Source organism: Penicillium expansum (assembly GCF_000769745.1).
Source record: "Penicillium expansum strain MD-8 chromosome Unknown contig220, whole genome shotgun sequence".
Lineage (NCBI taxonomy): Eukaryota > Fungi > Ascomycota > Eurotiomycetes > Eurotiales > Aspergillaceae > Penicillium > Penicillium expansum.
The window spans coordinates 21,701-46,138 of NW_015971271.1; the positions used below are offsets into that span (position 1 = coordinate 21,701).

Sequence of the window (24,438 nt, forward strand, 5' to 3'; positions counted from 1 at the left end):
GTAGCAACCCTTCCGTATGTAATGGAGGCATATAACGCTGAAGGGCCGGCGAAAATAAATGATTTTGTCTCGATAACTCCCTTACCGATGCAACGGATGGCTTATCTCACGTCTCGTTGGAAACTCTCCCTAGCATGGTTACGAGCAAATAGTTCCCACACTCGGCTACTTTAAATCTAGAGTTATGATGATCATTGAACCTAGATAAGGATTTGGCGTGGTTAACAGGATCAGTGACTAGCGAGCATATTCACACTGGAAAGATCTATCGAGTCAAAAGAGAATTAGTTATCAGAGTCAAGGATCTTGGCAAGATAAGAATATGTTGTCGAGATCCTACATCTCCGCGGACCTACCTACATCTGTATGTTGTAACTAATGGTAAATGCTACAATATGCATGCTACATAATTTGCACCATATTGTACATTAGGTAGCTAGTTATCCACATTTGAAGGTTATGCAAGGCCTCCAAAATGTAGGTATCTAGGTACGAACCTTGTCATCGTGACATAGCAACTTTGGAATACCTGTCCGTATGTATGCATGTACTTCTACACCTGTGACGTCTAATTGAAGTCTGCAACAATAGACCAATAACAGCGAAATCAAATGCTGGCCACTACTCGTCGCATCTAACTGAAAATTCAATATTCACTTCACATTGGGAGAGTACTGTAGGAGGGAAAATGAAGGACAGAGATACCGTGACTTGGTATTTTCCCCTTTGACAGGCTTAATAAACAAAAACAATTGACGTTCTGACCAGCGAGTTCAACTATCTCGTGAATATGAGCGCGACTGAGCTTCGTGCCTAGCTTGAACAAGAGCAATCACTAACATCGGGTTAGCTGGGCGGTTCCGGGGAGACTATTGGTCACAAAAGGTCAGTCAAGAATCCTTTTCTTGGTCGCCCTCGGTCGCAGAATTTCAACAACTGGAAAACAGAAATGAGCGCTAAAGATGACGATAGTGGCCGAAGGATTATGCAGATCCTTGAGCAAAATCCCACTAAGAACCCCTCCGACTACAGCGATCAAGACATTGACCTCATGCGTCGTGTGGTCTCCTACTGCAAGCGCCATTTAGCGCAAGAGGAGCGATCCAAGCAGGACACGAGTAGTAAGAGTTACCGCTCACTCAAGAACTGGGGTCATGATTCACTCAAAGAGTAGGGTCCGGTGCGCTTGCAAGATCGGAATGGATTAACGTGGTAAAATCGAGACCTCTTTTTTCGAGTTTTTTTGTTCTTTCAGAGGGAAAAATACTAGTCATATTTGGCAGTAGAGGATAGAGTATAGTGATATCGTAAAAAACGTTTACACGAGCTAATTGAATCTTTTTATGAGACGCGTCCTCCGTTTGGGAATTTGTTTTCGTGTTTAGATGCCTTGCTGCCTTGCTTCCCTGCTGCTGCCTCAGACATGAATAATAATTAGCAGCTTGTCCCAGAACTCAGGTCAGTAGGGCCCGCCTGACCTCTCACGTTGGTCCGTTGGTCAATGCTCACGTGGGCTCGCTGGGTTTTACGTACCGGGAAGCGGTTTGGTATGGAAATGTAAGGCATCAATTATTATGTCATCCCGTTTCGGTATGAAATATGTGGTCTACAGCTATAGAAGTGAATTCCAAGGGATACATTCTTACAAATAATAAACAACTCTACATCTAATATAATATCCAGAAATCACTTTATACTAAACCTCTTGGTTTATTTACTACTGTTCTATTATTTCTAGTAGCATATAGCTACTAAGCCTACTCCTAAACTAGAAGATATATATTTATCTTTTCTAGGCCTTTTTTACCCTATTTTTTCAGGGTATATATATACGGAATACTTCTATACTACTCGTGGTTACGTATAAAGGGGTAGGGGGGGGAGTTTAGCGCTAGTAAGGTTTTTTTAGGGAGGAGATAGGGGGGGCCCTAGGGGAGGGGGGTACCTACCTATATTATAAGGGTAGCTATAGGACCTCTAAAGCATTAGGGGGAATTTTAAACAGAGTAGGTCCACGGGTATGGTATTGGTAAGAGAGATATAGGTAATTATAGGAAAGTGGTAAGGTAATGAAAAATGTAAGGCACACATGAAGTCTTGGTGGGTGCCTAAGGCAGCGCACCAACGTGAGAGGTCAGGCGGGCCCTACTGACCTGTGGTCACAGCTTGTCCCGAGTCAACTTGACAGCTCATGTTTTCTAAATCCGGTACGGAGTACATATTTTGAACATATTACAGAGTCCTATATGTTAACAATGTAACTGAATATAATTATTGTTTTGTTTTCAAAGTTTTTGGCCTTTTCCGGGTGTCTGGACATGAAAGGCAACGCAGAAAGAGAATACATCATAATAAAACAACCTACGGAGTACCCAGCCTCGGATTTTTTTCTACTCTGGAAGAACTACGGAGTATTCAAAAGTGTATTCATTGAGCGTTATAAGACATATGGCTTCCTTATGCGCAGAAAAATGACCTATCCGATATCAATCATTTCGAGATATATAATAATATATGTGCGGAGTATTTTCGGCCAATTCCCCCAGGTCGGCATCTTACACGGCAAACTTCAAACGCCGACAATTCACTCTAGTACCCGACGAACAAATAGAAAGGTAGAAAAGTGCTGAGGTAATACCGCCATCATACCTATGTAGGTACCTACCAAGGCTTAAAGCTAGGAATGTAGGTAGGAATGTACAACATAGGCAAGGAGTTTACCCCCACGACCCCCGAGTTTCGGTTGGCCTCGGTAACGGGATGTCCCGAATGGGGATCTCCACTCCGAATCTCGGCATTGCGTTGTCTCTGGAAAGAAACAAGGATATTCTAATCGATTGGTAGACATAGGAGACACTAATCGATAAATGGCAAGACTTGTTCGCTAAATACCTTGGCTCACATGTGACCTGCGCGTTAGACTTTCGTGGGGGGAGGTGCGGAGACGTGGGGGAACATTGGGGGATCACGGGGCAACATGGGGAAAACCAGATATAGATGACGTGGGGTTCTGAAGCTGAACCTATATATATGTCGTGAGAGGTAAGACCAAAGGTATACATATTCTCCTACAATGCAAGATCCTACCATGTCGAAACCAGATGTTGTTCACAATGAAGCGGCAGAGCCCCAGAAGGGGGACAAAATCATGGATAATAGTGGCATTGTACGCGTCCTCTTGACCGAAGAAGACAGCAAGCGCATCTGCCGTAAGACCGACCGGACTATTCTTGTTGTGCTCGCCTGGGTCTACTTCTTGCAGGTTCTCGATAAGACAGTCCTGGGATACGGTGCAACATTTGGTTTGCAGGCAGACACAGGCCTTACCGGTAACGAATATTCGCTCGTCGGCTCCATCGGACCCATTGCACAACTTGCCTGGCAGCCCTTTTCTTCATACCTGATTGTCAAGGTTCCTCACAAAATCCTGATGCCAGTGTTGTGCCTTGGGTGGGGAATTGCGCAGACATGCATGGCTGTATGCCACAACTTCAACTCCTTGATGGCCGCTCGATTCTTTTTAGGCTTGTTCGAGGCCGGTTGTCTCCCTCTCTTTGGTGTTATCACGAGTCAATGGTACCGTCGTGCAGAGCAACCGATCCGGATCGCTGCGTGGTATAGCACAAATGGCCTAGCAACCATTGTTGCAGCTGCTTTGTCCTACGGACTTGCACAGATCAAGTCGGATGTACTCAAATCATGGCAAATGTAGGGGATCGAATCATCCAGCCCCCGAGACCGGTATATTCTGACTCGGTTTTAGCATCTTTCTTGTGGTTGGCCTGATAACTATCGCATCTTCTCCACTTGTCTACTGGCGCCTGGACAACGATATATCCACCGCACGTTTCCTCAGCGAGAAGGAGAAAGCCCAAGGAGTAGAGCGCCTGCGAGCCAACCAGACTGGAACCGGAAACACTGAGTTTAAGTTCAGTCATGTCCTCGAGGCATTCCTAGAGCCCAAAACATACCTGTGGATTGGAATGGCAATGCTTCTCAATATTGGCGCCAGCGTGACCAACATCTTCGGCCCACTGATTTTAAGCGGCCTCGGTTACGACAAATACAGGACAACTCTACTGACCATGCCATTTGGCGCGTTGCAATTCATCATCATTCTGCTGGCAAGCTATCTTGCCCAAACCGCCCGTGTGAAGAGTGCTATCATCGCGGCTTTCATGCTGCCCGTGATCGCTGGCCTAGCAATTTTGTATGCGGTAGCTCGGACCAAGTCTGTGCAGAGCCAGTTACTTGCTGGCTACTACCTCCTCGCATTCTTATTTGGTGGAAATCCATTGATTGTGACCTGGATCATCGGCAACACGGCAGGCACCACCAAGAAGTCCGTTATCATGAGTTTGTACAATGCAGCAAGCTCAGCAGGAAATATCGTTGGCCCGTTGCTCTTCAACGAGAAGGACAAGCCGGCCTACCACCCAGGCCTGCGCGCATGTCTCGGAATTTTCAGCACTTTGGCCGCTGTTGTTCTCATTCAGTGGGCCAATTTGTGGTTCCTCAACCAACAACAAGCCCGACGACGGGTACAGAATGGAAAGAGAGCTGAAATAGTTGACCTTTCGATGCAAAACGATTATCACGATATGCAGGACAGCTTAGAGGAGGCTGGGCATGAGGCTGTACAAGTCGGGGACAATGCGTTTCAAGATCTGACCGATCGGGAGAATGATGAATTTGTTTATATCTATTGAAGCTAGTCGCCATACGTCCAATATATTCAAGTTGACTGATACCCTCGGCAAAGTGAGTAGAATATCTCATTCTTCTCTTTGTGTGAACACACTTGTAAAGAAAATACGGCCTCAGGCCAAATTTGGTGCCTGAGTCCACCTAACACGACATGTCTATGGGTGGGGATGATGGGCAGAACATGTACATCACTCTCTCTTCTCTTCCTTCTCTCCCCCCTCTGGTTCCCCGCCTTCTCTGTCCGCCTTATCCGCAGCAAGTGCATCTTCTATTTTCACCTCCTGCCTAGATAGGGATAGGGGAGCAAACAACACAAACAATGCAGGCCACGTCGATTTGCCACGTTTTGACCATTCAAATACAATATGCACCTATGTTCGGACATTACCCAGTTGAAATTCGAATCGTTTTGAGGCTAGGACCTAAATTGACGAAGATTCATGGGACATAATGTGGTTGACAACTGAGGCGTGGTAATGATCCGAGAAAAAGGGGTTCCATATTGGAACTTGGCCTAGGTGTGTAGGTTATCTCGGACTTGAACTGTAATGCTGAACCTACCGACTGCTGACTACATGTATGTAGGAATATGATTAGTGAGGCGCATCTTCTTTTGGTGTGGTCTTGTGGAATGTCGCCCTATGATGCACCCCATCGGCCATAAGACACGTGCTTACAATCCCTACCCGCATCCTGGCCCGTCATGGATGGTATGAATATCTTGAACATGCAAATGCAACAGGGCAATGACCTTCGGACTCGGACTCGGTCTTCAGATTTCAAACTAGTCGGACTGGCAACCTCTGGAAGGAACGGATCTTACGTTCCCTAGGTTTCTAGAGTAACGTGAAGGGAGAAGATGCAGGAAGTTGCCATGCATACATGGTGAAAAACTGGTGGATCCCATGTATCAATCATGATTTGTCTCGTTTCATATCACAACCCCGGGGATAACTCTCGGAGTCGGAACCAGCTGAAAACAATGGCAAGCTGATGCGAGATTGGATGTCCGAACTGTCCTAATTTGTCAATCAAAGCGAGCCTCGGCACATTGATATGTACCGCTCCCCGTCGCTAGCAACTAGAGTCTGAATGCTGCGGAGAAAGTCTTGTCCCGATTGATACCCTATAGACCTTTCATTGCAATACGCAAAGTCACACATTGGTCGTACCAGCCTGTGCAGAGTCAGTGAAACCTGAGCTACACAATGACCGGTAATCTTCAGCATACCGGAGAACCGATTGCCATTGTGGGAAGTGCTTGCCGCTTTCCAGGTGATGCAACAACCCCCTCGAAGCTATGGGACCTGCTTAAAGCACCTCGAGATGTTCTTAGCGAAATCCCAGAAAGCCGCTTCAGCACCAAAGCGTTCTACCACCCCGATGGCCTTCATCATGGCACTACGAACGTTCGACATTCCTATTTGTTGTCCGACGATCATCGATTGTTCGACGCCCAATTCTTTGGAACCAAGCCAGTGGAAGCAAACTCGATTGATCCACAGCAAAGGCTGTTGCTCGAGACTGTCTACGAGGGCATTGAAACGTCTGGCATTCCCATGGAGAATCTACAAGGGTCTAACACGGGCGTATACGTTGGTTTGATGACCAATGACTATGCCGATATGCTAGGTCGGGATGTACAGAACTTTCCAACTTATTTTGCATCGGGAACTGCCCGAAGTATTCTATCTAATCGTGTCTCCTACTTTTTCGACTGGCGCGGTCCTTCGATGACCATCGACACAGCGTGCTCTTCTAGTCTGATCGCGCTACACCAGGCTGTACAGAGCTTGCGAAGTGGCGAGACTGATGTTGCTGTCGCAGCAGGAACCAATCTTCTGCTGGGACCGGAGCAATACATTGCAGAGAGTAAGCTGAAGATGCTCTCCCCAACGGGCCGCTCGCGCATGTGGGATAAACGCGCAGATGGATATGCACGTGGTGATGGAATTGCTGCTGTCATACTAAAACCATTGAGCGCAGCATTGGCAAATGGAGATCACATCGAGTGCATCGTTCGGGAGACAGGTGCCAATCAAGATGGTCGCACCAAAGGAATTACAATGCCCAACCCTGTGGCTCAAGCAGACCTTATTCGGACGACGTACGCTCGAGCTGGACTTGATCTTTCTAAGCCCACCGACCGACCACAATATTTCGAAGCTCATGGTACCGGTACGTATTCTTAGTCTAACAATGACATAGCCTTGCTGATCAAATCAGGAACTCCAGCAGGTGACCCAGTCGAGGCGGAGGCCATCAGCACTGCATTCTTTGGAGAAGCAGCCAAATATCACCGTGATGGTGACCAGGAGGACCCCTTGTATGTTGGGTCCATCAAAACAGTCATCGGTCACACCGAGGGGACGGCTGGATTAGCAGCGGTCCTCAAAGCCTCGCTTGCTTTACAACATGCTGTCATCCCGCCAAACCTACTGCTCAATGAGTTAAGTTCCACGGTACTTCCCTTCTACAGCGATCTTGAAATTCTTCAAGTCGCAAAAGAATGGCCTGAACTTCCAAAGAATACCCCTCGCCGTGCTAGTGTGAACAGCTTTGGATTTGGTGGTGCAAATGCACATGCAATTCTAGAAGCATTCGATGCGCGCCTGCTTACTCGTGGTCGCAACACCGCAGATGGCAGCTCCGTAGCAGTGTCACCGTTCAATTTCTCTGCTTCCTCCGAAAAGTCGCTTCTTGCCAACATTGCAGCATACGCGGCATATTTGCGAAATCATCTGGATGTCAAACCCCGTGATCTGTCATGGACGTTGAACTGTCGGCGTTCAACTTTGCCAGTACGGCTATCGGTAACTGCATCAAGCCCACAAGAGCTTGCTGCAAAGCTAGATGAAGCGGTCGTGTCCTCGGCAATAACACCAAGCACGCAAACTGGAAGCATTCGCGAACCAAAACTCCTTGGAGTCTTCACGGGGCAAGGAGCACAGTGGGCAGGGATGGGTGCTGAATTGCTAAAAAGCTCACCAATGTTCAGTGATTGCATCGCCCGTCTCGATCGGTCTTTACAAGAACTACCCACGGAGCATCGCCCTGTTTGGTTGCTGAGGGAGGAGCTTGGCAAAGATAAGTCCTCGTCTCGCATTGGGGAGGCGGCGTTCTCGCAACCTCTTTGTACAGCAATTCAGGTTGCGTTGGTTCAGCTTATTCGGGCAGCCAATATAAAACTCACTGCTGTCGTTGGCCATTCATCTGGCGAGATTGCCGCAGCGTATGCCGCGGAATATCTGAATGAAGAGGACGCTATCCGCATCGCCTATTACCGCGGGTGGTCTCTGCAATACGCAACAGATCAGGAAGGACAAAAAGGGGCAATGATGGCCACGGGGACATCATTTGAAGATGCAAAGGAGCTTTGCGAGATGCCGTCACTCGAGAACAGAATATGCGTAGCGGCTAGTAACTCCTCTGCTAGCATCACACTTTCCGGGGACGCCGATGCGATCGACGAGGCTAGGGAAATCCTTGAAGATGAGAAGAAATTTGCTCGCTTGTTGAAAGTAGACAAAGCTTACCACTCACATCACATGCTTTCCTGCGCAGGTCCCTATATCACAGCTGTCCGGAAGTGTGGAGTAGCCATTCAGCGCCCACCGAGTGGCAGTGCTACCTGGATATCTAGTGTTTATGGCGACAATATTGACAATGTGAAGGACAATCTTGCCGATACATACTGGAGCAACAATATGGTCAAACCTGTACTATTCTCCCAGGCCGTCACTTATGCAGTTGGTGCAGCTGGGCCATTCGACATGGCTTTGGAGATTGGCCCTCATCCAGCATTGAAGGGGCCTGCAATGCAAACGATCCAAGAAGTCTCTGGCCAGACATTGCCGTACACCGGGACCTTAAGCCGTGGCAAAAATGATAGTGAGGCTCTCTCATCCGCACTGGGCGCTCTGTGGATTGCTTTGGGTGAGAGTGTTGTGGACTTTGCGGGGTTTGAAATGAAGGCAATGCAACAGCAAAATCTTCCACAGCTCATCAAGGGCCTTCCATCGTATTCGTGGGATCATGATCGGGTTTATTGGCACGAATCCAGATTATCAGCCGCAATTCGCACAGAAAAAGAACCATTTCACTCCCTACTGGGTGTGAAATGCCCGGACGGCACAGAAAATGAGCTGCGCTGGCGCAACTATCTTCACCCCAGGGAGGTTTCATGGTTGGCACATCACCAAGTCCAAGGTCAGATGGTGTTTCCCGCTGCTGGGTATATATCGGCGGCGGTTGAGTCTGTCATTCAAAAGTATGGCCTGGGTTCTGTGCAACTGATCGACTTCCATGATGTGGTCATTGGACAAGCATTGGTGCTTGAAGAGAACGGGGGAGTGGAAACAATTTTCAGACTGTCGATCGATCAAGTTCAGGCTAATTGCGTGTCTGCGTCTTTTTCCTGTCATTCCGATTCAAATAAGGGGTCATCCAACATGTCTCTTCACGCATCTGCCACCCTGCAAATTATTTTGGGTGAGCCCACACACGATATCCTCCCACCACAAGCCCAGCCTCAAGGTTCATTCCTGGATCTCGAAGCCGACCGATTCTACAACTCGGTTTCCGATCTTGGGTTTGGCTACACCGGCCCCTTCCAGGCGCTTTCCAACTTGCGCAGAAAAATGGACGAGGCATCAGGTCATATCGGTGTCCCAGAGGATTCCGGAATCGAAAGACCGTTAATCATTCACCCAGCGTCTCTTGACGGGGCCATTCAGTCCATCATGCTTGCTTATTCCTTCCCAGGCGATGGACGTCTACGTACGCTTTACCTTCCCACTCGAATTGACAGGCTTCGCCTCAATCCGACTGCCTGTGTCACTCTTGCCCCCCCTGGTGTAGATCTACGATTCTATTCTGCAGTCACAGAAGCCCGCTTCGCTGAACTCTCGGGCGATGTTGATATATTTTCCGCAGACGGGAGACACACTTTGGTTCAACTTGAAGGACTTCATACAACACCACTGAGTCCATTGACATCAAAAAATGATGTTCCCTTTTTTACAGAAGTCGTCTGGGATGTTGACAGACCCACTGGGCGACAACCAGACAAAGTCGAAGAAATGCTTCCCCAAGACCGTTCCTTAGGCATGGATCTCGAACGTGTCGCCCATTTTTACTTCAAAAAACTCGAAAATTCACTTCAGCACTCCGATCGTGCAAATGCTACTTGGAACCATACCCATTTTCTCTCATATGTGGAGCATTGTACAACGTCTGTTGCTAATGAGGAGCATAAATTCGCAAAGCCGGAATGGGCCAATGACACCATAGATGATGTTGCTCCAATTCTAGACCGGTGAGAACAAGTCTCATGTTGACTGAACCCGAACAACACTGACCGACCTACATAGTCATTCCGAAAGTATCGACATCAAAGTGTTGTCTGCAGTTGGCAAAAGTCTTTCTGCTATCATTCGGGGAGATACGAATCTTCTTGAAATTCTGATGCATGACAACATGTTGGCGGAATTCTACTCCAAAACACTTGGAATAGACACCTACTTGGATGCTGTTGCTCAGGCGGCTCGCCAGATCAGCCATAGATACCCCCATGTTAACGTTTTGGAGATTGGTTAGTACACAAACCTTCTTTCTTTTGCCTGGTACTGATGTATTACAGGAGCTGGCGCCGGCGCTACTTCAGATCGAGTCATGCGTGAAATGGGCTCTTCATTTGCGTCATACACATACACTGATATTGTGGACTCGCAGTTCGATGAAGCACGTGAAAGATTCTCGTATTATCAATCCAGAATGGCATTCAAGGTGTTGGACATCGAGAAGGACATCGGAGAACAAGAGTATGAAGAGGGTTGTTTTGACCTTGTCATTGCCCCTCTGGCCCTGTACGCTACCAGAAAGCTTGAAGCAACCCTCACAAATGTTCGTCGGCTACTCAAGCCTGGTGGCTATCTGATTATGCTAGAGCTCACTGACCCTGATGTGATGCGCTTCGGGCTCATCCTTGGTGGCCTACCAGGCTGGTGGTTAGGCTACGAGGAGGGAAGAACATTATCACCGTGTGTATCGGAGGACGACTGGGAGGTTCTGATGCAAAAGTCGGGATTTTCTGCCTTTGAAGCCCTCGTGTCGTCTTCCAAAACCGTGCCTATACCATTCTCCGTTATGGTTACCCAAGCTGTTGATCACCGTATCAATTTCCTCCGTGATCCGCTGGCGGCTAATCATATTCCACTGGGTGTGGACTCATTGACAATCATCGGAGGCAAAACTCCCTTGACTGCTGATATGGTAGCCGATATCAAAACCGCGGTCCGTCCCCACTACGGCAATATCTACACAGCCAGTTCTTTAGGCGACCTCATCTCAGCAAAGCTGCCAGTAATGGGGACAGTGATTAGTTTGATTGAATTGGATGGGCCAGTTCTGAAACACATGACCCCCGCGGGTTTGAATTCATTCCAAGAGCTCTTCAAACAAAGCAAGAATGTTCTATGGCTGGGGCATGGTGCTCAAGGGGAGAACCCCTATGGCAACATGTTTGTAGGAGTTCAACGCACATTGGCCATGGAGATGACTCACCTCCATATCCATTTCCTCAACCTCCATTCACTGCGTGACGCCGATGCCAATATTATTGCAACAAAACTCCTTCATCTGGAAGCCGCCGAAATTTGGGATCAAAGCGGACAGCTTGATGGGATATTGTGGTCCAACGAGAGGGAATTGGTGCTTGAGAATGGGAACTTCAAAGTTCCTCGATTCCACCTCGATTCTGGCCGAAATGATCGATATAATTCCTCAAGGCGTCTCATCATTAAAGATGTTGCACGTGACAGGTCTGTGGTAACCATCCAACCAACAGAAACTGGGTATCAAATTGAAGAAAAAGACCTTCGAGCCTCGCCCTCTTTCCCAGATGATGTGAATATTGATGTGACTCACTCTTTGCTCCGTGCCGTCCGTATCACTTCATCAGACAGTTATTTCTTGGTGGTTGGGAAGAATACTTGGAATGGTGAGCGTGTGGTCGCCCTGTCGCATACTCTGGACTCCCAAGTTCGTGTGCCGAGTGGCCTAGCGGTGCGATGTGGAGACTCTGAACACCTAGGAGTTCGATCGATGCTCACCCTCTATTTCCATTTTCTTGCTCTCTCCATGTTACAACAACTTCAATCGGGAAAGACGCTCGCTGTGTTAGACCCTGACTTTTCGCTGTCACCTGTCCTTACGAAATATGCAAACGAAAAGGGTGTCCACCTTGTGCTTTTGACAACAAAAGAAGGACACTGCTCGTGGCCATGGATCCGAATACACCCAAACTCCACCCGGCGCGAAGTACTAACCAAGTTACCTGGCATTATTTCACGAGTTGTCAATATGAGTGGCAGCTCTGATGTGACTAATCTCCTAAAGACATGTTTGCCGCCATACTGTCATTTCGAGAGCGAGAGCACGCTGACTGCAAACTGCTCCCAATCTCTATATACCTCAGATAGAGGCCAATTGGCTATGCAGCTGCAGAACTCCTGGACGAGAGCACAATGCGACCTGATGCCAGTCAATATGCACAAGTTTATTGCTTTAGGACTCGAGGACTTGATCCTTGCCCAGTCCCCGCTTTCACAGCAGTCTTTAGTTGCATGGGGTGGATCACAACTTGCTGTCCAGGTTCGCCCTGCTACCAAACAGGTCAAATTTTCAAAAGACAAAACTTACTGGCTAGTTGGACTGACAGGCGGGCTCGGCTTGTCGCTTTGTCAGTGGATGATCGGACAAGGGGCACGATACATCGCTCTCTCAAGTCGTAATCCAAATATTGATGACCAATGGTTGCAGAGAATGGCTGCCAATGGCTGCACTGTTCGAGTCTTTCCCAAGTAAGCTCTTCCTTCTTTTCTGGGTTTGGGCTCAAGCTAATACATCCAGCGACATAACGAATCGGGAATCCGTTCAAGTAACCTATCGAAATATTAGCGATAGCATGCCTCCCATTGCTGGTGTTGCACAGGGTGCCATGGTGCTCCAGGATACAATGTTTATTGATTTGGATCTTCCTCGCCTTGAGAAGGTTCTCCGTCCCAAAGTTGAAGGTAGCATATTACTCGACGAATTATTCCCAGAGGACACGTTGGAATTCATGGTCTTCTTTTCATCAATGGCTGCGATGACAGGAAACCCCGGCCAGGTTGCCTATAATGCCGCGAATATGTTTATGGCGAGCCTGGCAGCTCAGCGCCGAAGCCGTGGCTTGGCAGCACATGCGATTAACATTGGCGCCATTGTCGGTAACGGCTATGTGACGCGAGAGCTTAACATGGGTCAACAATCATATCTTTACCGAGTTGGCCATTCATGGATGTCTGAACAAGACTTCCATGAGGTGTTTGCCGAAGGTGTCCTATCCTGCTTAGACCGTGTAGGAAGTGCTGAGTTATGCTGTGGACTCAGAATTGACGATGACGAGTCAAAGAGTTGGGTTTCTAACCCAATGTTCCAACATCTGGTTTACAAGTCTAGCAGTCTTGTGGTAGCGGAAAAGAAAGGGAAATACGGCGTCTTGATTAAAACGCGCCTGTTCGAGGCAACTTCAAATCAGGAGGTTATCGAGATCTTACAAGGTACGAGCGTCGCAAGTTCTATACGCAGTCGAAACTAAGTGTTGTTCTTTAGATGGCTTTGTGTTGAAGCTCCAGTCAGCCCTTCAGGCTGACCCCAACAAGCCCATGTTGGACATGAGTCCAGATGAACTCGGTGTGGATTCGTTAGTTGCCGTTGACCTTCGATCATGGTTCCTTAAGGAGTTAGGCGTCGATATGCCGGTGCTGAAAATCTTTAACGCGGCGTCGATTCGTGAGCTTTTGGCCACTACTGCTGAAGTTCTGCCAGAATCCTTGATTCCCAATCTGATGACCGGCGACCAGGCTGCAAAGCAACCTGGGCCTCATACCACTAACGTATTGAACAAGGTGGCCTCGGGTTTTCCTGTGGCTGCAAAAGCTTCTCGCACGGATTTGCCTGTCGAATTGAAGTTTGCACTTCCAGACGCAACAAACGCGTACAGTGGCAGCTCCACGACTTCTTTAATCACTGGAGATTCGAATTCCGAAGATAACGACGACACTTCTTCGTCCGTATTTACTGACAACAGCGAAATGGGGCCCGCAAAACGGGAAATCCAAAGAACTGTGCCAATGTCCTATGGGCAGTCTCGTTTTTGGTTTCTAGATCATCTGGTCGAGGACAAGACAGCATTTAACATTACACCGACCTTCGAATTGTCTGGTCGTCTAAGAATTGAGGAATTTGCGAATGCTGTACAAACCGCGGCACAACATCACGAAGCATTGCGTACTTTCTTCTTCACTGACAATGAGCGAAATCATATGCAAGGCGTTTGGACGAGATCGTCTTTGCGTCTGGAGCATGTTGCAATCTCGGACGAGACAGAAGTCAAACAGGCCTCGAAACAGATGGAGGCACACGTGTTCAAACTTTCTGATGGTGAGATCATGCGGGTTCGGCTGCTTTCGCTAAATCCAGAAAAGCACTGGATAATCTTCGGCTTTCATCACATCAACATGGATGGCATTAGCTTCGAAGTATTCTGGTCAGACGTGGAAAAGGCATATGAAGGCCAGCCTCTTTCCGAAGATGGACTTCAATATCCAGATTTCACTATGCGTCAGCTTCGTGAATACGAAGAGGGCGCCTGGGCTGCTGATATCGCTTACTGGCGAGCACAATATATCGAGATTCCACCCGCAATTCCCCTTCTTCCATTTTCCCTACAACCTATGCGGCCCAAGATTGCTCAATTTGGGTCTCATACTGCTCAGATTCGTCTCGATATCAGTTTGTCGGATTCAATTGACCGGTGTTGCCGGATGTTCAACTCAACACCATTTCACTTCCATTTGGCAGTCTGGAAAACGCTTCTTCTGCGGTTCTTTGATATGGAGGATGTTTCCATCGGCCTGGGGGATGGGAACCGTACCGATGCCGACATTCTGCGGAGCATGGGACTTTTCTTGAACCTCCTTCCTGTGAGGTTCTTTCAGCAGCCATGTCAATCCTTTGGGGAATCTCTCAAGGAGGTCCGGAACATCACACAGGATGCATTTGGACACTCGCGTGTGCCGTTTGATGTGATTTTAACAGAACTTAACGTTCCGCGCTCCGCATCACACAATCCCCTATGCCAAACTCTCTTCAACTATCGACCCAAGGTCGAGCAATCACGAAGCTTCTGCGGTTGTGTAGCCGATGGCGCACTTTTGAGCGGCGGCGAAACCTCTTTTGATCTTGGTCTAGATGTTGGCAACGTTGGTGCGGGCGAGACGCTAGTTCACCTATCAGCCCAGAAAAGCTTGTATGGAATGGAGCATGCTGAAATTCTTCTCGGCTCTTACGTCAATCTTCTCCGGTCTTTTCTTCAAAATCCAGCCACTCGGGTGGCCTGGCCGGAATTACATTCCAAAGATGACCTCCAGGAGGCAGTCGCTGTGGGCCGAGGCATGTTTAATTACTCCTTGATAATTGTAGGTACTTTGCTAAAACCCTAAAACCACAGGACCGGAGCTCCGAGACGAATATGCTATGACTATCGTCCATCGCCTAGATGAAGTTGCCTTGCGTTATCCGGAGCGTGTCGCATTGAAGAGCCACGATGGCAACTCCTTGAGTTACGCTGAAGTCCAGCGTCGGATCGATGCTATCGGCCATGAACTCTTACGCAACGGAGTTGGCATAGGCACCCGTGTTGGCGTTTTCCAGTCCCCGAGTGCGGACTGGATATGTTCTCTCATGGCCATCTTGCGTGTCGGTGGTGCGTACATTCCATTGGATAAAAAGGTGGGGATGAACAGACTGGCCATGATTATGAAAGAAACACACGCACCCATGGTATTGGTTGATACAAACTCCATGTCTGACTATGCGCATTTGCAAACCACGGCGAAACCCATTAACGTGTGTACACTAAACGGCTCCCCTGCACGTGCCGTCCGGAACATGGCTGTGCCAAGCCTGACAGCGGTGATCATGTATACTAGTGGATCAACTGGTGTCCCAAAGGGGGTTATGATTGCCCATTCGGCATATGTCCACCAGGTTCAGTCATCCAGCGACGTCTGGAAACTTAAACAGGGAAGCGAGACCATTCTTCATCAATCATCTTATGCGTGGGACGCGTCTTTGTGGCAGATAATGGTCTCCCTATGTTCTGGCGCGACCCTTGTAATTGCATCTGATCTCACAAGAGGCGACCCTGTTGCTCTCACAAGACTTATCGCATCGGAGAATGTCACATGCACCCTTGCGACGCCCACAGAGTATCTCACTTGGGTGCGTCATGGTCGCCCCCACCTCATTAACTCTCGCTTGTCGACTGCGATATGTGGTGGTGAATTCATGCCAAGTGGCTTGATCAAAGAGATTAAGAATCTCCATCGGCCAGACCTCAAACTGATAAACGCTTATGGACCGGCGGAGATCAGTGTTGCATGCTCGGGTAGTGAAGTCCCGTACAGCCTGCTAGATTCGACGTCAACGTCCCCTGCATTCGCGCTTTACACTCTACCAAACTACTCTGTTTACATTGTCGACGAAAATTTGAACCCTGTTCCCATCGGAGTTCCTGGCGAGGTGGTTGTTGGTGGTGCAGGGGTTGCGCAGGGCTATCTTGACGGCCCCAAAACAACTGAACGCTTTTCAAATGATCTGTACGCGAGCAAATTTTTCAAGGAAAAGGACTGGACAACAATTCACCGCACTGGCGATCGCGGAAAGCTCAATTGCGATGGTGGTCTTATTCTCCTGGGGCGCCTGGACGGGGATAACCAAATCAAATTGAGGGGAATTCGCATCAACATTGAAGAAATCGAGACGGCGATCGTCAGTTCTTCAGCTGGAGCTATCACACAAGCTGTTGTGTCCATTCGTTCAGATGCAACTCAATCTGAGGGCGATCAATTTCTTGTTGCATTTGCTACAATGGCTACCACACACGATTCTGAAAATGCGGTTCAATTTCTCGCGCGCCTTTCCCAAGAGCTGCCATTACCACGTCATATGCGACCTGCTGCTATCATTCCAGTTGAAAACATTCCCCAAAATACCTCGGGGAAAACTGATCACGTCGCAGTCAGCGAGCTTCCTATTCCGTTGATTTCATCCCAGCTGCCGGACGACAGCACTCTCACGACATTCGAAGAGTCATTACGTCAGCTCTGGCAACAAGCACTACCACGGGAACTTAGCAAGTTTCACTCAATTAGTTCCCAATCCGACTTTTTCCACGTTGGGGGAAGTTCCCTCGCCCTTGTCAACCTACAAGCTCTGATCAAGGAGAAACTCGGTGCAACTATGGCGTTGTATCAACTTTTTGAAGCTAGCAGTCTAAGTGCCATGGCGGCCAGGATTCAAGATATATCTCGCCCCGCACTTGAGCTAGATGTGAATTGGGATACAGAAGTTGAAGTCGCATCCAACCTCACTTCATCTCTATACGGTGACTCTGGGCCGCGTAGGGCTTTTGGGGTCAAGACTGTGGTGCTTACAGGGGCAACAGGTTTCCTTGGGAAAGAAATACTCCGAAGACTCATACAAGATGGAAAGGTCTCATTGATCCATTGTCTTGCTGTCAGAAACCGATCCTTGGGTTTACATGAACTATTTGCTCATCCGAAAGTTCATTTACATTATGGTGACCTGGGAGCTCCTCAACTAGGACTCTCAGAATCTGAGGCCGTATCTATATTCTCCTGCGCAGACATTGTTATTCACAATGGCGCGGATGTTTCGTTCATGAAAACGTATCAGACCCTCAAGCTGATCAATGTGGCATCGACAAAGGAACTCGTCAAGCTTGCATTGCCCCGGTGTGTTCCATTTCATTTTGTCTCGTCGGCCGGTGTTGCACGCCTTGCATCCCAAGAAAGCTTCGGGGAGACGTCAGTCTCATCATATCCTCCTCCATCTCGACCAACAGATGGGTACATTGCTGCCAAGTGGGTGAGCGAAGTCTATCTGGAGCACATCAACCGCCAATTCGGTCTCCCCGTATGGATCCACCGCCCATCGAGCATCACCGGTACTGATGCACCGGAACTTGATCTGATGGGTAATGTGATGCGGTTTACCAAAGAAACCCAGAAAGTGCCAGACTCGAGTTCATGGTCGGGAGTCTTCGATCTCATTTCTGTACAGTCAGCTGCAAGCCAACTCCTCGAAGCCGTTTACCAATCCAGCGTGGCTGAACTAGGTACAGGATCTCTGAACTACCTTTATGAATCTGGTGAGACGAAGATTGGACGTGATGAGATTATGCCCTTGATGGAATCGGGATCAGGGCAACAGTTTCAGATCGTTTCCCTCGACGAATGGGTGAATGCTGCCGAACAAGCAGGAATGAGTGTGTTGTTGGGGGAGTACTTGCGCAGGGCCTCCGATGGCCAAGTTCTCCTCCCCAGGTTGATCAAAAGTGCTGGATTTGAGGATGTACGGGAATAGAAAGTTCAAGTACTAGTTACCAACCTGTACACAGGTGGTTTAACGCCTCTACGCGGGAATGAGAAGAGATATATCTGACCTGTTTGAGATTTTCATCGACATCATTGCTCGCTCTCCTGATCCACGATGATAGGCAAGTTAGGCTTTTCGAGTCTCTCTTACTAGATATCTATCCCTAGTCGAATATATTTTCCTAGCTCTACGATTTCAAGTTGCAGCGGAATGGGTTCTCCCACCAATATCATTCCAGGGCAAAAGCTAATCTTTCTTTAACATTTTTCCTACGAAAACAACCGGTATTGTGATAAAAAAAATAAAAAAAATAAAAAAAAAAGACTTACTTAATTGATATTGATAGCACTCATCGGTAGCAATTAACCAGACAGAATACTGTATAATCGAAGGTCGACACGGAGAGAACCAACAGTGGCCTTAATCACTTTTTTGTTTCTTTTTTACATTTCTCTACATCTCACGATGAAGACCCGACTATGCAGTCAGCTCCGGACGTTTGAATGAAATATATTTCAATTTAAACCACCGACAAAGTCCAAGGCCCATTTTCCTCCTGGGCTTTGATGATCCTCTTTTTGAATTGGACGAACTTGTTGTTTTTCGTTGGATTGTCAATACCCAGGTCAGAGTTGTGTATGTCAGGGATATAGGAAGCAGGCTATACTAGATACAATTTCCCCCATTTGCTATTTTTCTTGTTTTAAATAGCTCACTCAACCTCCACCCTTTACACAATGGTACATTATTGCATATATGAAGTGTGACCTTTCTGGGAAAGATATTTGAGAGTATCAAGAAACTAATGTCCCTTGTAAAGCTGTCTAATCTTTTCATTGCTGGAGTATGAACGTATATCTCTGCATTTTATTTCCACCCTACCAACATAAGTTGTATTGGAAACAGATAGAATCACAAACTCATCCGAATCCATCAGTTGACAATGGGTGAATGCAGCCCGAATTGAACAGCACTCCTGCAATACAAAACAATGCACATTATATGCAGAAAATGGCGTAAGCGACGTCAAATTGCATTGACAGGGTTAATCTTGCATCAGGGGGTGTTGCCATTCTTGGCTAGCGTTGAAAATCATCCCAATTATCACGTTAACTACGGGCGTACTGAGAATAAACTAGAATACAAGTAGTAAACTCGACATTCTCGTGGGGAGCATAAGGCCCAGTCATTATCCCAGGGTAAATGTATAAAAAGGCAGAAGTTGCAACTTTGACCGGAATCGCCGATTTTAAACCCATCATTGTATACCCAATAACCGCACTGTTTACGTTAATTCCTTTTTTTCCTGGTCTTTTCTTTTGATTATTGTTGTCGTCTGATATATTCTTCGGTGAGAAGGATTGAACTTTATATAACGAGTCTCCCAAATTCATGTGCGATTAGAATTCTATCAGCACTCTTTTTACAATCACAAGATGGCAGCCCGGGATGAAGTACCATCGAATCAGACCGGCATCATTCAACATGAAGGTGGTATTCTTCAAATCACTCATGGTCTGCCTATTCCAGAACTCGGGCCCCACCAAATGCTGGTGAAGACTGCCGCCGTGGCTCTTAACCCCTGTGATTATAAAATGCCATTGAGGTTCCCGACCCCAGGTCTGTGGGATGGGTGTGACTTTTCAGGCACAGTGGTTGCTTTAGGAAGCGAAGTTGCTGCACAGGGACGATTCCGTCTCGGGGATCATGTTTTTGGTGCTGTTCAAGGCTCAAATATGTCAGATCCACTGTCTGGAGCCTATTGCGAGTACATTCGAACCGAGCCAGACCTTACTTTCCACGTTCCTAGGGGAACGGATCTTGCCAATGCCCCCTCACTCTCAGGAACCGCAATTGCCACTCTTGGGGTTGCTCTTTTTTGGTCACTCCAATTGCCCGGAACATTGCACACACCAGCATCCAAAGCAGAGGATGTTCTGGTATATGGCGGAAGTAGCACTATAGGGCTACTTGCAATCCAGATGGTAAAACTGTAAGTATTCTATTCTTCTTTCCCGTGGCTTTCGGTATGTTCAAAGTAACTGATCTGTCTTCCTTAGCTGCGGCCACCGGGTAATCACCACATGCTCCCCTCACAACTGCGACTTGGTGACATCATACGGGGCAGATCTTGTCTTTGACTACAACTCTTCGACATGTGCTGAAGATATTCGAGCGGCCACAAAAAACACTTTGCGCTATGTCCTTGATCCCTTTGCGGAAGCCAAGACTCTGCGGATGTGCTATGCGGCTATTGGTCGTACTGGAGGAAGGTACTGTGCACTTGAGCAATATCAAGAAAGTCTTTGCTCGCGAAAGACAATCAAGCACGAACTAGTCATGGGAGGTGCTATCTCTGGGCGAGGTGTTGAGCTCCCAGACCCATACGACATTCGACCACGACCCGAGATCGGGGTATGGGCTCGGTCATGGTACGCAGAACTCCAAGAACTGATAGACAATGGGAAGCTTAGACCGTGCCCAATTCAAAACATCCCAGGCAAATTTGACGGGATCTTGGAGGGCTTGGACATGTTACGAAATGGGAGGGTCTCAGGGAAGAAGCTCATCGTCTCTATGACCACGAAATGAAAGCTTCTATTGAGCTGGACGGCTGAAAGAAGCATAGCCCAATTTCCAATTATTTTAGAGAATATGTGGTTTGATCGCAGGTCGGAATCACATATCTCTTTGTACACACAAGACGTGTCTCTTCGCTGTCCCTTGTGGTTATTGTTGCTAGTTAGTGTAATATGCTTCAGACGTAGAGAGCTCGCCGTTATCTCCTAACTCCAGTAGAAATGTGCCATCTCGTTAGACCAAATACCAGGGAACCAAGTGATAAAATATAAAAATGAGATTTTGTAAAGCATGATATTTGTAGTGGTTCTATACGGTGCATTCAAAATTTCGATTTGCGTTGAAAATACGGAATAATCAACATACAGAGTAGGTAGGATCTAATTTGGGCCGTCGTAAACCATCTTAGCAATAACCTTCTTCTGCTCCTTTGTCGTGCTAATGTTTCGTGTCAAATATCTCTTTCCGTCGAGTTCTTCAAATCCCCAAATCACTTCGGCGTCCCATCCCTTTGACGCATTCCGGGCCAATTCTTGAATAACCTTGTCACTCAAGCTACCCACCTCCAAAATTTCACGGATTGAGTCCTCGATTATATCAGATTTGTCGACAAATTGGAGCTGCATCTGAATATCTCCGAAGATAGGTAGCGAAACGTCTTGGGGTCTTCCATCAACTGGATAGCTTCCTTCGCTGTCAAACCCCCCTGGGTTGACGGTTTGTGTCATACAAAGAGTTATAACAGGTTTCAAATTGCCGGCCAGCTCAGAAATTTCATTGGGTATCCCTGTACCTTTTGCGGATAAAGAAGTGGTCTGGCAGATCTGCAACGAAAGCCGGGCGTGTCGCAAGACCTTTCTGACAACCCAAGGTACACCTTGCTATTCTTTCTTAGTAAACTAAAGTCAATATCTCAATTCGATATTGCTCTTACCAAGACGAAAACATCATCTGGATCGGTTGATAGCTTTCGGTTCTAATCACCATATTAGCCCATGAGTTAAGTAAGTAATCAAATAAGAAAACCTTAACGTACCAATACCCAGGTTCCAGTAAGGTCGGGAACATCTTTGAAATCAGGTACAGCCATACTCGGGGGTATAGATTTAACGAATGACTTGAGACTTATGTTCTTCCTTCTTTGAAAAGTATATCTCTTTGGTAATGAGGCGATTCGTTCCTTTTAAGGGTGAAGTTTAGTCTCCCTTAATCCCGTAATCTAGGGATCTCTATATGGATTCGAAATCGAAATCGGACTCGGACTCGGTGTCCGAACATGCAGGGAATGTCGAGCGGAGCAACTCATTCGTATACAGACCATCCATCGTAAAGCCTGCAGCAGCCCATCAACACAGCGAACAGTCTTGCATAGAAAATAATCAAACACGGCATGGTTTCCATCCTAAATCAATATCACCGGTTGCTCACTCATAGAGTAACTCTACATTACCTTTTATTCGCCCGGTTTGTGATACTCAGAAGTGTGAGGATACATTCTCCAACTCTGGGTGACCTTTCATTTATCTGATCTCTAGATATGGCTTTATTATTCTTTCTGATTATTGCACAATTAAATAGCCCTATACTAACTAATCCTAAAATCCAGCACAACCAAGGAGCAAGTAGATCTTTTTGAATATTGTTGGTTATTCTGAATAACTATACCATTAAATCATCACTGGATCTTTAACAAGTTGCCGCAAGCACTCCATTATTTCCATCAACGACATTTCACAGGGATCTTGTTCGTGTGCTAAGACAATCTCGCAGATTGATGCTGACCAACTTTTCTGGCGGATAGTTTCGGATGGATCGAACTCTTGATCCTCTTGGGGTTGAGCTGGGCTTGACCTCAATTTAAGGGCTTGGTCAAGCTCGCCCATTGTTTTAGAGCTGAGCTCAACTAATGATTGAACTTGTACAATGAGATTTCCTTCCAAATGAAATCCTCCAAACCGTACCTTCGGTAACACCAGAATCGTGGCTGCATCAGTTGGAGGTATGATGAGAAATAGCTGGTATAATCGCATGAAAATAGCACGATATATGCGGACAAGTGAGCAATGTGCTTCCAATATGCCAAGCCACAGTGCTATATCACATTTTGGTATTGGGGGATTTGTCATTCGATCCGGAGATGTCGTCGTGGTATGATACCCGGAATCATGTGGGGATACTGTGGTGGGATCTTCATCCATGCTATTGTAGCCAGCATCCCGAAGGATAAACCAGGAGTCCTCATATCCGCCGTTCTCCGATTCGAATCGTTGTGTAGCAGGTGTAACGTCCAAGATTTCTTCCTTCGTGCCACATGAAGATTGAATAATTCCCAAAAGCCAAGAAGAATGATCAAGTAGACGATATATTGGGAGGTCAAGTGTCTCAATAGGCAAATGAGAATTTTCATATAAGAGGGATGAAGATTGTAGAAGCATTGATCCAGTTTCAAACAGTTCCAAATCTTCAAGAAGAGCCAATTTCAATCCTAAGAGACTCTTGCGAATGTCTTGCGTAGAGGAGAGAGCTTCTTTTCTTGTCGTCATCGGAGGAGGCTTAATTATAGCTGCAAGGTCTGGGTGATTCCCCCATGCAGGATCTGGAAGGTTCTTGGCTGTAAATAGGGATTCATGCTTGCCATAACTGAGACACTTAGTTTGAAAAGGCTCGGGGATTGGAATTCCAGTGGCTTGGATGGGAAAGGCGTTCGTGCTTGATCTCATCTCGTGATGGACATGGCTGTTGAAAACAAAGGGAAAACAAGAGTTTCCCTCGCGAGGATATGATTGGTCTGATGGCATCCAATCAGAAGGCTATAGTGATTAATAGTCAGTAAATGGCTAGTGTGCTTTCCCTTGGGCTCCAACTCACTAGGTTATAGGTATCGGTTGACCAATTTGAATGAGGATCACCCCACTGCCCAACCGGAGCCATGATGTTTCCAACATCTAGGGGAACATTAAACCCAATGTCTGCCGAGGATGAAAGAAAGCTGCCCCCAGGAACAACAGGCATTGGGGCTACTCCTTCCCAGCAGTGGTGCTCTTTCATATTGTGTCGCCCTGGGATTGGAGAGGGAGAATGCAACAACTTCTTCACTCTGGAGCCGGATGATTTGTGAAGCACAGACATTGACTCATGCCTTTGATTGGATCTTTGGCGCTCGCGATCATCTCGGACAAGTAGACTCTGGCTATGGGTTGAGGGTAAGATGACCGGTGCAGGCTGATTCATACTTGTGATACAAATTTCTTGGGCCTTGAGGCATCGCTCACAAGACATGCCATTCATATGATCGCGCTCGCATCGCAACTTTTGCCCGCGACAACGATCACAGGCGGACCGTCGAGAGTGCCGATAATTCTGGGTCGGATGCATTGGAAGGATAAAAAAAACAAGAAACAATATTCTCTATGGCGGTCGACAATTACAGAGATAGACCATTGAAAAGAAGCTACAAAGGGCAAATATGTACTCCGTTCTTGCTCGATTAAAATTGAATGGAATATTGGAACCCACCAATTGGCTTGAATCATTCCCATCAGCACATCTAAACATACTTCAGGCTCGAGGAAAGATAGATGTATTCGAAATTAGAGCCTGAGAAAAAGGCTAGGAAAGCGCGTGGGCTGGTATCACCGCGTCTGT

The 24,438-nt window shown here is 47.2% G+C and overlaps 6 protein-coding genes across 6 annotated transcripts; 4 read left to right on the plus strand and 2 right to left on the minus strand.

Moving 5' to 3' along the window:
• Positions 1-949: 949 nt before the first annotated feature.
• Positions 950-1,174, plus strand: PEX2_065600 (uncharacterized protein; the record flags this gene model as incomplete). The annotated part of the gene is made up of 1 exon (XM_016743831.1): positions 950-1,174. One exon carries the CDS (start codon positions 950-952, stop codon positions 1,172-1,174), a length of 225 nt encoding a protein of 74 aa, XP_016600013.1.
• Positions 1,175-3,073: 1,899 nt separating this feature from the next.
• On the plus strand, positions 3,074-4,709 carry PEX2_065610 (putative MFS transporter; the record flags this gene model as incomplete). Its single annotated transcript, XM_016743832.1, has 2 exons — positions 3,074-3,708; positions 3,764-4,709. The coding sequence occupies 2 exons, from the start codon at positions 3,074-3,076 to the stop codon at positions 4,707-4,709; spliced, it is 1,581 nt and encodes a 526-aa protein (XP_016600014.1).
• A 1,206-nt stretch (positions 4,710-5,915) lies between these two features.
• PEX2_065620 (Acyl transferase/acyl hydrolase/lysophospholipase) lies at positions 5,916-18,201 on the plus strand (the record flags this gene model as incomplete). The annotated part of the gene is made up of 7 exons (XM_016743833.1): positions 5,916-6,885; positions 6,934-10,024; positions 10,080-10,300; positions 10,349-12,569; positions 12,619-13,310; positions 13,363-15,234; positions 15,311-18,201. 7 exons carry the CDS (start codon positions 5,916-5,918, stop codon positions 18,199-18,201), a joined length of 11,958 nt encoding a protein of 3,985 aa, XP_016600015.1.
• Positions 18,202-19,649: 1,448 nt separating this feature from the next.
• PEX2_065630 (zinc-binding alcohol dehydrogenase family protein) lies at positions 19,650-20,805 on the plus strand (the record flags this gene model as incomplete). The annotated part of the gene is made up of 2 exons (XM_016743834.1): positions 19,650-20,206; positions 20,274-20,805. 2 exons carry the CDS (start codon positions 19,650-19,652, stop codon positions 20,803-20,805), a joined length of 1,089 nt encoding a protein of 362 aa, XP_016600016.1.
• Positions 20,806-21,173: 368 nt separating this feature from the next.
• PEX2_065640 (uncharacterized protein) lies at positions 21,174-21,883 on the minus strand (the record flags this gene model as incomplete). The annotated part of the gene is made up of 3 exons (XM_016743835.1): positions 21,174-21,674; positions 21,728-21,769; positions 21,830-21,883. 3 exons carry the CDS (start codon positions 21,881-21,883, stop codon positions 21,174-21,176), a joined length of 597 nt encoding a protein of 198 aa, XP_016600017.1.
• Positions 21,884-22,460: 577 nt separating this feature from the next.
• PEX2_065650 (uncharacterized protein) lies at positions 22,461-23,513 on the minus strand (the record flags this gene model as incomplete). The annotated part of the gene is made up of 1 exon (XM_016743836.1): positions 22,461-23,513. The coding sequence occupies one exon, from the start codon at positions 23,511-23,513 to the stop codon at positions 22,461-22,463; it is 1,053 nt and encodes a 350-aa protein (XP_016600018.1).
• Positions 23,514-24,438: the final 925 nt, after the last annotated feature.